This window comes from Cygnus olor, chromosome 12 (assembly GCF_009769625.2).
Source record: "Cygnus olor isolate bCygOlo1 chromosome 12, bCygOlo1.pri.v2, whole genome shotgun sequence".
NCBI classification, from domain to species: Eukaryota; Metazoa; Chordata; class Aves; order Anseriformes; family Anatidae; genus Cygnus; species Cygnus olor.
Window position 1 is genome coordinate 4,414,887 of NC_049180.1, and position 16,250 is coordinate 4,431,136.

The following is a 16,250-nucleotide window of genomic DNA, read 5'->3' on the forward strand; positions in this document are numbered from 1 at the left end:
ATGCATGAAGATTTATCACTCTTGCACAAAATTTAGTGGATTTAGGACAGTTAGAATCCTAGATCAAAAAAAAAAAAAATCTAATTCAATTCAAAAGGTCTTCATGCAACTCGTCTACCATTCAAACTCTCATAAAAATGTTTTAGTGGCAAGAGGTAGATAGGTATTTTCTTGGCACCCTGTGTCAGGGTGAATTTTAATTCAGATAGAAGACTTAAACAATCTTTGAATAATCTCTCTCACTGAGATTTATGGTGTTTTGCCATTAAGTCTTATGGATGAAGGATAAGACCCAAGTGTGTGTTAAAAGAAAATAGAATAAAATTGATTCCTTTCCAGAACTGCATTTGGTTCTAAGCTTCCCAAAAAAAAAAATAAATAAATAAAATAAATTTATGCCAGATGCACAGCAAGCAATAGTAAAAAGGGCCTGTGGAAGATACCTGTTACTGCAGTGAGAACAGAAAGGCTAAATGCAATTCAGTGCTAAAAGGAGATATAATTTTAGATGCTTTTAATAAGAAAGTGTTCGTTTAGAATATTTTTGCTTGTCATTTTTCATTAGCCCATTAATAATTTTGAAAAATTAACAAAGATTGGGTTTGTTTCCAAAATCACCTCACTTCACCTTCGAATTCCTGTTAGCCATATTTTGTACTTGTCCTAGCTCTGTTTGCTACTGGAAAGTAAAAGTCCCTTTTCCAGGGCAAATGCACCCCTAGGTCATATAAAATCACATAGATTACTCACAGAGGAAAGCACTGAACATTCACAGAAGCTAACAGCTTCTTGTTTCACAGTCAATTATTCATATTTCTAGTCTATAAGACCATTTTTCTCTCCTTAAATAACCAAGTACATCTCATTTACATGCTGAAGTTGTGTGCTGAGGGAATGGGAAGGAAAGCTAGCCCACATGCTTGATCTAAGCATTTATATATACAACGAATAAACTTACAAGACACACTTTGGCCAAATAAGGAATGTTAAGTTAATGAAAACCACCAGTGGCTCATGTTCTTTACAGTATTTACTCTGGTATTCAACACAATATGTAATTGTTGCTATGGCAACTGCCACATCTCTTGGCACCATGATAATTCTCAGATAAATGGATCTTTGTTGGAGCAAATTCCAAAGCCAGTGCATACGAAACCTGCATTTCTTTGGTGGTGGGAATTTGCAGAGTTAAGTCAGAAGGATAAATTCAGCCCAGGCCTGAGGGAAAGCACAAGCCTACTGATAGAGGTGAGGCTCTGCTGCAGAGCTGAGTAAAGGGGGAGTGTGGTTATAGATGAAAAACCACGACCCATATGCACTGTGCCAAGGGATTTGCAGGGTCACTCGGCAACAGTCAAGGAAAGAGGTGCAGAAATCACATCCATAAGGCACTGTCAGACAAAACTCCTGCTTTGAGGATTTGATCTAAAGTCTGTTGGAATCTGATTATTTCAGCAGGTTCTGGATCAGGCTGAAGGATAAAAAGGGAAATTAAGTGACTGGAATTTTTATAGAAAATAGCTTATTTCAGTGGCTAAGGAGACTTCTTATATAAAAGGAGCTCTTTGTTGTTTACCAACAACAAGTGGTGCACAGAGGATTTTTATAAAAATATAGCCAAAAAGGCAGCTAAATGATACTACAGAATGACCCATTGATGAGAACAAGCTCTTGCTTTCACTGACATTAATTAAGATGTATTCTGTGAAACCTACAATGTAGCACTGCTGACTTAAAAATAAATAAATAAATAAATTTACTACCATCCTTCCATTGATGATTAAAGCAGGGAAAAAGCCACTTACCAAAAAATCACCAATGTCCAGGTATCAAATTCTAAAATAACTTACAGCTCAGTATTTAATCCATGAAGTCCAAGTCAATTAGTGTTTGCAATGTCATAAAGAACAAATATAAAAGTAGTAATAGAAAGTTGTTCATTTAACAGCTAATAGGCAAATGTTAGTATGTTAAGCTTTCTAGCAAACTGAGAACAAAAGCAAGAAGTGGGATTTTAATGTTTGCTCTTTAAGAAAACCCATGTTTATATGCCTAAAGGAAATCCTCATGTCCAAAGGGAAAGTATCTCCACAGATTTTCTGAAAGTAATTGTATTCTACCTACTGTTTTGAACAGTGTAATAACTCATAAGTGTATCGTATATATCGATGTACCCCTGTGACTTACTCTATTTTGTGCCTTAAAATGAAAAGCAAAACCTGGTATTTTATTTATGCAATGCATTACTTTTTGCAGCAACTGCTGTATGCAGATCTAATAATATGAAACTCTTCTAGCCTGTTTGTCAATATCTCATATGTGATTCCATCTTCATACTTTTGCACAGTAATTTTCAACCTATTTGAAACTATTCTAAACTGAAAAAAAAAAAAAAGAAAAAAATGCTAATATACATTAATGGGAATGATTGCTTGCTATAGCAGAGCAGTTGATTTTTGATCTTATTTTCCAAATAAATTATTGAACTGCCAGATGACAAAACTCAACCACTCACTACCTTGTGTATTTTTTTCCGTGAGTGAATCCTGGTTCATAATAAGACTATTGATCCTTTATCATCTAAGACAGAAAACTATGCATGTAGGTTTTAAAGCTCAAGGCACTTTTTATCTCATATCAATAAAATTTGCAATCCTTATACTGCAGGGATAAAGCAGAGAGTAAGACACAAACAAGAAATGCTAACATTTAGATCCAAGGAGCTTAGTTTCATTATTTCTGTTTGATACAGAAACAGAAATAGAGGAAACAGAGGCATAGACTTAAAGAAATTTGCACAAATATTGAGGCAGCGACTTAGTAGGAAACAGAATTCAGGTCTTCAAGGCAGCAGGGGAAGTTCTCGGACAGGCTGCCACTCCCATCCCCACTATAATAAACATATCATGGCACTGAGGTTGGGAAAACAATGCTTGGACAAAAGGAAAAGTACAAGCAGCCTATCTGACTAGCCTCTCACTGTTACAAAGTGGACTGGACAGAGTAGCAGGACTGCAGCAACTTCATTTCCTTCGATCTGAGCTACTGCTGGAGATGATTTTAAACTTTCGTCGTCTACAACATGCTGTCTCAGGATGCGCTCCTCCCTCTTATCTCTTCTTTTCTTTCTCCTTTTCCATCCAGTGCCTTAAAAGTGTCCTGAGGGTTTGACAGTTTTTATTTAATCATTTCATCCTTCTGTATGGACAACTGCTGAGCACCATACAGTGAAGTTACTACCAGCCTGGAATTTCTGAATATCTGCCTGCCCTCTTATCTGCTTTGGTGCCAGACTCTTGATATCTAGCTCTCCCCGTTCAGTGTCTGTGATGCAGTAACAAATAAAAGTTCTAAATAACTCCCTTTGCTGTGGAAAATAAAGGCTGCATTTGCCAACACACACACAAAAAAAAGCCTATCTGCAGAGAAAGATCATTTCCAAAAGTTTTCTTCTAGCTCCTAGTGTACTAGTACAGTTATTAAAACCAGCATTAGTCCTTCTCCCTCTCCATAATCTAACAAACACCCATTTTATTTAGCCTTGGAGGACACAATTCAATTCCCAGCTTGCTGCATTTTTCAACCCACAATCTTTTATGGGACTCCAGAAAACGTTAGCTATGCTTTTTGTCTTTCACAAACCCCAGACTCTTTAAATAAATAAATAAAACCACTGAAGTCTGGTTAAATGCTCACGTGATGAAATTTCCAACTACTATTCCTACAAAACAAAGCAGGGACAAGGCACTGGATGAGGTATAATTTTGAACAATGACTACTGTCACTCATCAGTTCTGTCAGTTTGTTCCCTACCAGGGTTCTGTGAGTGATTTATTTTTCCATTAGAGATCTGAACCCTATCAATTCTATGAATTATTCAGAATGAGCCTAAAGTTCATTTTGGGAATCCTGGATGAATAAAAACATTTCCATAACTTTTTTTTTTTTTTTTTTAAATCTCACCAAGCACTCAAGTCCCGGCTGTGTGAAAGGGGAATTAAGGAAACATGGGGCAACGCAGAGCATAAGCACAGACTGTGTGTATGCCCCATCAGTGCTGCCCCAAGCTGAAGCTAAGTGAACTTCATTTCTTCCACTGATTGTCCAAGGGTGCAAGTACACACACACACACGTTACTACAGAGAAGTTGACACCCTGTAATGCTACACCCTCCATGGGCCCGTGACAACTCTTCTGTTTAGTCATATACCACATACCTCTCAAAAATGACAGTGGCTTTTTGAGAATTTTCCCCTCTGTTAAGACAGGGGGAACCCAATATATTTAGCCAAAAATATAGCAGGAACAGACACTAAAAACTGGGTGTAGAAATCTATCTGCAATCTAACATACAGACTTTGGTTTTTCTGACACTAGATCTTGCGCAAGATTCTGTGATCAGAGAGCAACTGTTGGCTGATGATGCTGAGGAGCCACCTATCTATCCTCATATTGTAGTCAAGGCCATCCTATGATAGAAAGCTTCAGGCTCTGCAGGGCCAATGTGTCTCTGGCAGAAGAGTAAGAAAACATGACTTTTAGACTAAAAAAACAGAATTACACAGTAAGTGGTATTTGAACAGCCACTGATTGTGTTATGGCCACAAAGGTAGTTTAAGTTAATCACTGATTAACTGATCAGTAAGGCTAACTACAATCTTCCCACATCTTCAGTGGGAAAGAATCACATCCTTCAACCACTAGAATACCAAAAGCTTTTCCATGCATTCCATATACCAGCTGTAAATACTTCCAATATTCCTCTAAAGTATGTTTGGTAGCAATCACCCTTCAAAGTTTTAGGAACTGTGCTGTCTCTTTCCAGGCTCAGACTGCCAGTCAGCACATTAGAGATCATTGTTGTCAGTCATTTCCAAACATGTTGGGAATCTGCAATTAGAAACATTAACAATGGGATTTCACAGATGTAGGTTACAGGCTTTCAGAAGAGAAATGGCAGTTGCTGGCAGTGAGGAAATATTTAACTACTTATCCCCTAATTAAACAAGGTACTGTACTCTAAGTACTGAATGCTAAGCAATGCTCTAACACGTGCTCATCTTAACCCTACAAAATTATGCTGAAATACTAAGGCTCCATCTGAGCACTTCTTGGCCAAGACACCCTGCCTAAACAGATGGAGCAGTTCTGCTGTTTCCATGCTGACACATTCAGACTGTAAAAGTAGAAGATTAAGTTCAAATTTATCATAAAATCACTTCAGATAGGATGTTGTAATCTTTATAGCCTTCTTAAGTATGACAAATAGAAAGACAAGACTGTGTTACGTTTAAAATAGGCAAACAATAGCTGAAATGATTGCTAAAAACCATCCATTTAACAGTTACAGAATGCTGGCTGAGGTCAAAGTAGGACAGCCAGTCCCAAAGACCTGTATGTTGTCTTGAAGTAGGGGATGATCCCCTACTAAATGAAGTAGGGGATGATTCCCAGGACACATTAACATATCTTCTAACTCCCAAAGGCACTGCAGACACCAAGGACCAACATACTATAAAAAGCAAACTTCCAGTTATGAGCTGAATATCAAAATCCATAAATAAGTGATGAATGCAGGTAGAGATGATGTTATGAGATTACTCTGAGTAGCCACCTATGAGGGAAGACCAGCAAGTAGCAGAATATACCAGACCTAGACTGGTTTCCTTTCTCGGAAACAACTCAAAGTGGTTGTAACAGAACCCAGGAGTGGGACCAAATTAGAATTGGCTTCATCTGGTAATAACTTTCAACACTAGATATTAATGAATATTGCTGGAACTTTCTGAGGAGAGACGACCCAGAACCTGAATAGGGCATAAAGAGAAAAGGTCACTGATAAAGTTGTGCTGTAGTCAGTGCAAATACACATCTTAATTCCTACTCAGGAGGCATGATTTTCCCAATATTGTAGCCTCAATGGGAGGCTATCTCCTCTTGAAGACATGGAAAGGCTGCTTCTCCAAGTAAACCGGAATAAAAGCTCCATAATATGATTCTCAGAGAATCAAATATTTGCAGAGAAACCAACCCCATGAACTCCAGATCTCCAATCAGGGATGTTTCAAACTCCTCCACAGTTTCATTAACTTCTCACTGGAGAATGAGAAACCCCATTTTGAAACTGCTCCTAAGCTTCAAAACCTGAAGTGAAAATAAAATCATTTGCACATTCTTATGAATGCACCAGAAGGAAAATGTCTTGCTAGTTTGAGACATAGGACAGCCAAATGCCCAGCTCCTCCAAGTGTACTTTTCCTATTCTGAATTCAACAGTGCATGGTCCTGAATCCACAGCTCCAACATATAAGACAGTCTCTCAAGTACAACTTTGTTAAAATTGAGCTTTGTGAAGATATGGCATATTTAAATAAAATTAAATTCTCTCTAAGTGTTCTGATCAGCTTTCTGCACAGTTACACATTCTGATACTTTTCCCCTGCTGGCAATCTATATTCACATCTCGTGCTGCTTAAAGTGCAGATCAAAACCTTTCCTCAGCCACAGACTTTGAGAAGTTTGTTCAACCTTTCCCCTAAAGCTAAATTGTTTTAATGGAAGACTTAAGTTATACTAAACTATTGTTGGAAATATAATGAAAATGCTGGAAGCTGAAAGTCTAAATACCAAAATAGGACAATAGATCAGTCATTCTCATCATGGCTGCTTTATACTCCTTGAAATTACAGGTTTGTAAGGGTACCAGGCTTAATTGTGTAGTAAGTCACTGTCTTGCCTGCCTCTTACTAAATGCCATGACACAGAAATGAAGGCTATCTCACATTTCTTTTTGTTACTCTCATGGGTGTGAAGTAAACATTTCAATCAATTTGTGAAGCACTTTTTCCCATATTATGAGGTCAGTATTACACTGAAATTCCAAAGTGGAAAAGAATGGATACAGCATTCAGTGGGAAGAGTGGAACAAAAATCAGCAGTGCAAACAGAGAGAGGGTAAATATGGATTGCTATCTGCATGCACACATTTATGTAGCATAAGACGTAATGGTATCAGATAAGCAGACCCATGTGAAAATTAAAATTTCCACAGCATGGAATTCTTTCCCATGTCCCTAGACTTGCAGGGAACATGAAAGTTCTTTAAATCGTAAATTACATATTCAGAAGTATGACTTTTCCATTTTCAGTTATTGCCAAACTGGTTATCTGGCATAATGTTTGCCAGAAGAACCAGACAATGTTGATAATCAGGCTCTTTTATATGAATCATTTCTTTATGAATATTCGGCATTTACACCTGAGGACGTAACATATCTTTCAAAACATGGAAAATTAATATTTTATTAAGTTAAACTAAGTGCTAAAGTGTTACAACAATACCTGGATGGAATTTTGATCTCTCAGCTAGCAGATTGAAACTGCTTACAGTCCTCAATGACACATTTCAATGTAAATATCTAACAGCATCTTCTTGGCATTTTCTTCTAGTCCTTTTTATTTATCTTACCTTTAATGCACCACGTTTTTCATTTGCTCCGACAATCAAAATTTCTGCCATATCCTCTGCATGCTCAGACCGTGCGTGGACAAACAAGGCTCTGCCAGCTTCTGATACATTCTTTAGTGCAACTAAAGACCCATCACGTTCCACCTTAAAGTCTGGGTTAGAAACTTCGAAGTTCAATTTGTTATTCCCCTCGCAGTCATCAAACACCACTGGGGAAGAAAAAAAAAAAAAAAAAAAAAAAGAAAAACCACAAGTTTAAGTATCCACTTTGGAACACAGACTTCAAACATTTTTATGTTATTGGCTTGTCTACCTGGAAGAAATGGCTCCAATCTAAGGGAAAACTTTCAAAGCTTTATATTTGTATGGTTATTATTTCAGAGACAACATTATGAATATGCAATTGCAGAAGGATAAGCAGATTTTGACTAGGTTAATTGGGGAAGGAAGAGAGAAACTAAACATTTTGGACATAAGTGTTTTCTGATCACTTAAAAGTACAAAATGCGCACCTAATTCTACAAATCAGGCAGCAGCAGCAGAGGCCTCGCTATTCTCCTCAGTGTAACAAGGGAGCTTTAAAGCCTTTTCTACTGCCAAAGTGGTTTCAGATAACCCAAATTTTTTTCTTTATTTTTGGGATTGGTTGTTTACAGAATATTCAACTTCATATTCTACTGCAAAAGTGTTACATAATAGAAAAATCAACCTATAACATTTCTTATTAACTACTGGGATCGTGACATAGTACACAAGCTGCACTACTAAGCTAAGGAGAACTCTCCACTAAACAACAGCTGTCAAAAGCCCTGTTTCACTTTACATAGAATATTTAAAGTATTTATGAAGGTTGACATAGAGAGAAAAACATCCCTAAAGATAAAGGTTTGAGGCTTTGCCTCTAGTTCCTTCTCTGAGTCCAGTAGATTCACTTTGCACAAAATACTGGAATAAACATTGCTGTAACTACTAGCCATATGATTAAGAGGTGTTCACCACAAACCTTTAATTGCCGGTTTGACATCTCTGAAAGATATATTTGCATGTGTGGTGATTTTTTTTTTTTTCCCTAGACAATCTGTTCTATATTTCATACCTGTTCCTTAAGTTACTGCTGCTGCAGACTTTTCACTTATCTGTATGCTCTTGCTATTTTGATTTTACATTTCATTTCTATTGGATCTTTAAAAACTGCATTACAGACAGGGTTACAGACTACAGAATATCAAAGACAATAGGGTTTTACTGAAAATAAAGCACTTTTTATAATTGTTTAAATTAATTGTATAAATTATCTTGTTGTATTTGATCATTATTTTTAAAGGAAAAAAAAATCCTATATTCTCTCACGACCTCACCAAAACCTAGGCTCTTCCAGACTGTGTAATTGCTATAAGTGGTTTTAAAACACAAACTGAATATCACACTGGATGGTCACAAAACACTCTTTGGAACAATTTCACAAAATAAAATAAAATAAAATAATAAAATTAAAATAAAATTAAAATCATCTTCACTAAGACCTCTACAAGTCAAACCAAATTTTGCATTAATTTCCAGACAGGCCAACTTGAAACCAGGGCTGCCAGAGAACCTTGTGGATATCCTTCCTCTCTGGACATTCACTGGGACTGAATTCCAGAGTAGAACCACCATAGGGAAAAAGGAACTGTTGCTGGTTTCAGAATTTGAATGCATCTGTATTTTATGATGAATATTGATGAGAAAGGTTAAAAGAAAAAAAAACTCAAATGCCCAAAATTGAAAATAAGGTGTAGAATATAAGATTTGTGACATTGTTTGACAAACAAGCGGAGTGTTGACATTGGCCAGCTGTAAAACACACAGCCAGCTGCTCTCTCACTCCCCTCCTCAACTGAATAGGGGGAAAATAAGATGAAAAAGCCCATGGGTCAAGATAAAGCCACGAAGATCATTTACCAGTTGCCATCATGAGCCAAACAGACTCAACATGAGGAAAAATAGTTGAATTTATGGACAATTAAAATAGATTTAGATGGTAAGAAGCAAAGACAAAATTAAATCCCCACTTTCCCCACCCCTTTTTCCTGAGGCTCAGCCCACTCCTTCATTCCCAGCTCCTCCCCTCCCCTCAGCAGCACAAAGGGCTGGGGCTCTGGTCTGTACCTAACAGTTCCTCTCTGCCCTTGTCTCCTCCTCATGCTTTTCCCCTGCTCCAGCACAGGCTCTCCATGGCCCGCAGCTTCCTTCAGGACTCAGCCACCTGCTCCACTGCAGTTTCCCCATGGGCAGCAGGGGAATACCTGCTCAGAGCACCTCATTCTCTATCTCCTCCCCTGCCCTTGGGGTTCACATTGCTGTTTCTCACACTTTTTTCCCTCATTCCCCACTGCCAGGCAGGACTTTTTGCTCTTTCTTAAATACGCTGTCCCTGAGGCGCCACTGGTGACACTGAGGGACTCAGGCGTGCTGAGGTGGGGCCGCCACTGAATTTTCTGGAAATGGCTGGAGGTGGCTGAGGCCTGCCTCAGGCAGCGCAGGCCTCACCTCACTGAGAGGCCCCTGCAGCCCCTGGACATGGGCACCCTGTACTCTGACAAAGAAATTACGAGCCTGAAGTATGATTTTTAAAAGCACATTATGTTGTGAACCTGTAAATTCGAGCCTGACTACCCTTTTACTGTGAAGTATCCAAACCTTAGTGTCACCAAGCATCTTGCAGAAGAACGATCCCAATACCTGAAGGATTTGGTCTTCACAAGTTTTGGGCTTGCTTACGTATTTTTAGTGAAAGCTTGCTCCCGTTTCCTCAGATTTACTTGAGGGTAAGAGTACTATCCTTGGATTCACAGTGGGATATCAAACCAGAATTTGATCAGCCCATTTGCCATTTCATTGAATTTTGCTGAAACCAAGAGAGATTATAAATAAGAAACAAAAAGGGCTTTTTCCCCTCAGATACTGTAGTCCCTCCAGACAAATCTATCTCAGTCTGTCACGTCGCAAACCTTGGCTTGCAAAGCCTTATGTTGCAGTAAAAGCTGGGGGCAGGCAGGGTGTGAACTGCAGAATTTCAGAGGAGCAGCACTTTGAAACAATTTCCCAATGCTCAGACCAGGCTGGCATCTGTGCTGCCCAAAGAGCCACAGCTGCTCTCTGAAGCCAGGAACCGCTTGCAGAAAGGGTCCTGTGATCACAGAAGGGTTTTGATAGAAGGTTCTCTATTGGTAAGGCCTCCCCGGAGTAAAACTACTGATTGCAATTGATGATGGTGACATGACAGGCGTTTTAACAGATTCCCCACAAAGAGACAAAATGTCCCTGTCACCACAAATATGGGAAATAGAAATTTTCTATACTAATCGCTGTATAGATTACAGCCTTGATGAATTATGAGTAGATTATCTTTTAACGTATTCTTCTCCTCCCTTTAAAAAACAATCAAGCATGGCCTTGCGAAGCTACCTTGTTATATTGAATAAATATGTACTTCTCATAAGCCAAAGCTGCTGGTGCTTATAAAAAAATAATAATAACAATTTTTATTAATAGTTTACAACTGGGAAAAATGTGCATCTGTGACAAATTCATAGCAGGAGTAAAAAGTCTACTAAAACTTAAATAAAAGAAAAGCCTAACAACTGTAACAGAGTAATCACTGAAAAAAATAAAAATAAAAAAAAAATGTCAGAGTTCAGATCTATAATATCCCATAGCCAAACACCACATTCAGAAGGAACCATGCTGTGTTATGTTTCTAAAAGAGGGGTGAAATTGGCTGGGAGTACACTTCTCCCACTTTGCTGCTCAACACTCAGAATTCTTGAGGTTCCCACATTGCTGCCATCTGCATGCATTGCAGAAGTTCAAAGACCACATGCGGATTTGACGTGGAATTAGGAGAGATACTTGGATTTATATTTTATGTTTACTTGGACTTATGAATTTGACACTTTCAGACCTTTTATATTTTGCTCACCTATTGGCCCTGATTTATGAAATGACACTTTTTCCATCAAAGGGCTGAGGCAGAGTTGCTTGAAAGTGGGAAACTTTTCTTACCATATCTCATACAAAAGCACTCATGCTTTCAATTCCCAAGTCTACCATAGAAACAAGGGTATTTGACGAGGTTAATAGCAAAGAGAGGGAAAGAAAATGAAAGGGCTATGAGAAGTACTGATATGTAGGAGAGAAATTAGAAGTGGGTGGAAGGAGATGAAGTGATCATAAGGATAGAGAACACTGAAGATTATTCGGACCAGGGGCCAACAGAGATGAAGTTGAAGCAAATTGTTAAGAGAGTTGAAGAGAAATGTAGCTTTAGATAAAATCTCCAGTCTGAAGTTAGAGGCAAATGAGAACTTTATCAGAATGATGATGCCTCCTGGACTGGGATGACCAGGGAATGTCGTATGAGGTTGTGTTACATTCCCAGTAATTCTCACAATGCCCCTCACCAGGAACATTTGCTTCCTTAAACTCATGTGGATTCTGGAAAAAAAAGTCAATTCAGAGTCAATCCATTGGCTTATCTAAGTGATCAAAAGTGCTAGGTTTCAGGAAGAAAATATGGATGTCTCTTTTCAGAAATTAAACATCCCATTGCAAACAGTTCTTTCAATAAGAACTTTTCAGATTATTTAAATAGTGCCCTAATACCAAAAATTAAGAACAGTTACCAAAGTCTATGTTAGCTGGATGGATAGCACATGCCCTAAGGAGTCTGCTAAGGTTCACGGAAAGAAGATACCAAACCCTCTGGCAGTCTGTCTAAAATGAAAAGGTTGTCTCCCAGAATAAAACATTTCACTGCCTCACAACCATTATAATACATGTTTATGATGGATTATGATGTTCATGATGCTCATACACTTATCACAGAGATTAGGTATGAGGAAAGCCGTGAGATGGGTAACTAACATTATTCATACTGCCCAGCTGCAGTATAACAGATTGGATGAACAGTAGCCTGTTGATTGTCCACACACACTGAATCTTCCCACATCCTCTTACACACTTTGTGTTACAGCTTAAGGAGTTTAACTAGACTGTAAGCTCTTTAGAGCAAAGACCACTTGCTTTCTCTGCTTCTGTACAGCAATTGAAAAAAAAAAAATCATGTTGGCGACTCAAGGTGCTGTAGAATTACAAAAAAAATAATAATAGGAGCTGTTCAGCTATAGTCATAAACTAGATTTTTGGAAATGCTATACCAGGCATGACCACAAAATGATTGTGTCTCATTGTCAAGAACTCAATGGCCAATTAAAAAAATGATCTAATATTTATTTACATGAAAGAAGAATTCTTAATTTATTGATACATATATGACTCTTCTGATGTTCCTAGTCATGCTCCAGCTGCCAAATGAACATCTTTATTGTGCTTAATATGCCATATGGTATGAGACAGGCTCCAAAACTCCATAGAAGCAGAATGAAAATACTGCCAAGCATCTCCCAATGAAAAACAACATGCATGTCACTCATCATCCTCTGTTCATTTCTCAGCCTCCTATACTAGACTTTTACTCCTTTTTGTAAGAAGGCTCTCTCACATACAAACTGTACAGAGTATTTTTGTCCACCATTATTAACAACACCTGCATGCATCCCAAGGCTTTAATCACTGACTTTGAGTTTATCATTATCAAGGCAACTGCTGAAAAAAGGATTCTTGTGTAAAACCACAAGTCCATTATCGTAATGATTGGAAACGGAAGCTGTGATTGGAAATATTACCTGTAATAGACCTCAGCAAGAAATTTCAAGTTCCTAGTATTCATCAGTTCAGTACATCCCACCTTGCTGTTATGATGTGCCACATATGTGAGGTTTCTGCACAACTGTGATACTTATGATAATGAACCACAAATGTTTTAACACCATTTTAAAACATTGAAAGGTTAACAGTTGGATCTCTTTTGTAAACTATGTAAAAAGACAAAAAAAAAAAAAAAAAAAAAAAGCCAAAATAGATTTCTTATATACAAAAGCACATTAAGCTGATATATTCCTCTTCCAGTCTTTTTTTTTCAGAGTTTAATTCTCAGAAGTTTAATTTGTTTTGAACAGAAGTACAGAATCCATAATTTTCTCTGACAATCTCTACAGATATTTGAATAATTAAATATATGTATTTATAAACATAGAGAAACTTAATCTGTACGTCTCTATATATGTGTACACATTTTTATGTTAGCTAATGATAGCTAGCAACAAAACAGCTCTTCAGTGAGGAAATTTCACACTGAAAATACATGTCAAACACAGAGACTTAATTATTATAGCAATGAAGGTTAGGGTCCTTTGTGTAAATACAGTCTAGCCTTGTTCAAATCAGTGGGAGTTATGGCATCAACAGAATTTTATCCTGTGTATTTTTTTTAATCTATTTTAACAAGTAACTTTAGATCATATTGAAATGACAAGTTGTTTTCTTCTATGGGAAGCTGTACCTGTGAGAGGTCTAAAGAGACGAGATAAGCACATTACAGCTGCACAAAGGCAATATAACTTTCCAGCCCAGCAGGGAACCCTTGTCTGTTCTAAAAAGTCTTCCCTGCTCAAAGATATTAACAAAATGCAACAGTTAAACAGATAGGAACCGGCAAAGCTGAGCTTCATTAACTGCAATGAGAAAAGTGATGGGTGAAGCAAAAGTGATTGAGTGCTGTTGTATATAAAAAAAATCATAAAGTGCCATAACCTACCAAAACTGTTGTTAGCAATAAATAACGGTGTTGACTGAAAGAAGCAGGGAAGCAACTAAGGAGATGGTAACAGACCACCCCATGACCGTGTTTGTCGTGCTGCTGAATGCCTGACTCTGGTGCAGGGTGTCACACAGCAGCCTAACACCAAGTAATAGAAATGTGAAGTGTTATGAGCCTTCAAGAGATCAGTTATCCTGCCAGTGTAGATAGGATGAAATCTCCCTGGAACCAAAACATCTGGACAACCTAAATCCATCCAAGATTAGCTGAGGAAACTGTTACAACAGATTATGGCAAAGGCAGCTGAGAAACAAAGAAGTCCTGCTTTTCAAGCCAGCAATATTGTCAATTAGGAGAAACAGCTTTTCTCCTTTCCTTTGAGAGGCCTTCAAAAGAATCTCTGGAACATGGGCTCTGGCAGGGAGCCCACAGCCTGTTTATTTCTGCTGTTTTTCTTCAAAAATACCTGAACAGGAAAAGAAGAAAGAGCTGAAAGAGAAAAATTTTGCCCCACGATACTTTTGGAAGCAGACTAAATTCCAGACAAAACACTGTCAATAGTTCGTTTCAACCTTCTGAACCAAAATCGTTTCTTAGCATATAAGTCAATCAGAATATTTCTTCACTTGCACTGGACATTGAGGGATGGAAACAGGGAGTGATTGGCACAGAAACACACTGTTTTAGAAAGCCACTACTTTCACTCCACTACCAGATTTTGGGAGCAAGCAGCAGTAAAGCAAGTTTCCTTCCAAGAAACAAGCACCCATCATGGAGAAGCTGCAGGTTTACTTTAGAAAATCCCCCCTCAGACTTAAGTTTTACACAGCCAGTTCCTTTAAATTGAAATCAAAGATAAAAATTATCAGGCAACAGGAACTGCCTTTTATGGTGATGCTGAATTCCTTGGGTGACTTATTCCAGATTTATTTTGAAAAGCAAAGTATACCACAATTTTGTGTGTTAGCCCTAACCTCAGTCATCCTAACTCTGGCATGTTTAGCAAAGATTTACCATCATTATGGTGTATATATATAATTGGAAAGTAGGGAAGGAAAAAAAAAAAATTGAGCAAAGCAGCAACTTTTAGAAAATTGAGACATTTTTTCCTTCAAAAGTGAGTTTATCATTATTTCATATCTAAAAGTTCTCTAGAAATAATGGGGCTGTGGCTTAGAAAAGCTGCACACAAGACTAAAAGACTTCTTCACACACAAAAATCTTACTGAATAATTAAGAAAATGAACTAAATGAATTTTATGAAAATGCTTTTTGCAGTTTTTTTTTTTTTTTTTTTTTTTTTTTTTAATGGTTTGATGTTAAATTCTACCTCTGCAACAGAATGACTTAAAAAAAAATCCAGCTAACAATGGTGGGCTGTTATCTTCCACTGCGTGCTTATGATTCGATGTTTATGATTCTTTTGTATCTATGTAACTTCTTTATGTGCCTTCTGAAATAAATTATACTGATGAGTTATTTAGCATATAGATAGTCAAAAACTGTGGAGAAAAGCAACAGTAAAATATTCATCAAAATATTACAAGGATTGCTGAACACACAAATGTGCATCTATATTCAACTTCTTTGAAGAACAAGAACTAAACAGCAGACTTGATCCTTGCACACACTGATTACCTAAACTGGCAAAAACAAAAAGAAAAACCAAACTGATTACCTAAACTGGCAAACATCTCCATGCAATTTGTGTGTGATGATGAGATTTGAGCATAGTCTTGTTAAAATGTGCAAATCAGGCCAACAGTTCATGCAGTGGGCACTAGGGCATATGTATCTGCTCTTCAGAGAACACCCTTTCAACAGTATGTACTGTAGCTATTAATAGTAACTATTATTTTTTTTCTGCACTGTAAAAATACATGGGAAGAATATACCACAGATTGTAGATAAGGTTCTCATAGATCAAGAGGAGGTATTTCACCTGGAAACCAGCCACCGCCAATAAAAGGTGCAACGTTTTTGCTGGAATAATCACGTCGGTCCCTTCCTTCTACCACGTTACCTGGCTACCGCTGACAGTCCTTGCAGAGCTGGAAAAATTATTAACACTTCGAAATTCTC

The 16,250-nt window shown here is 37.6% G+C and overlaps 1 protein-coding gene across 8 annotated transcripts in view; it reads right to left on the reverse strand.

Annotated features, from left to right (window-relative positions):
- CDH13 (cadherin 13) overlaps positions 1-16,250 on the reverse strand; it is a 478,422-nt gene that overhangs the window by 308,638 nt on the left and 153,534 nt on the right. For all 8 annotated transcript variants that reach the window (XM_040571559.1, XM_040571558.1, XM_040571561.1 and 5 more), the window contains exon 3: positions 7,469-7,677. In XM_040571559.1, the coding sequence (XP_040427493.1) occupies positions 7,469-7,677 (209 nt within the window). The remainder of the gene's footprint in view (positions 1-7,468; positions 7,678-16,250) is intronic.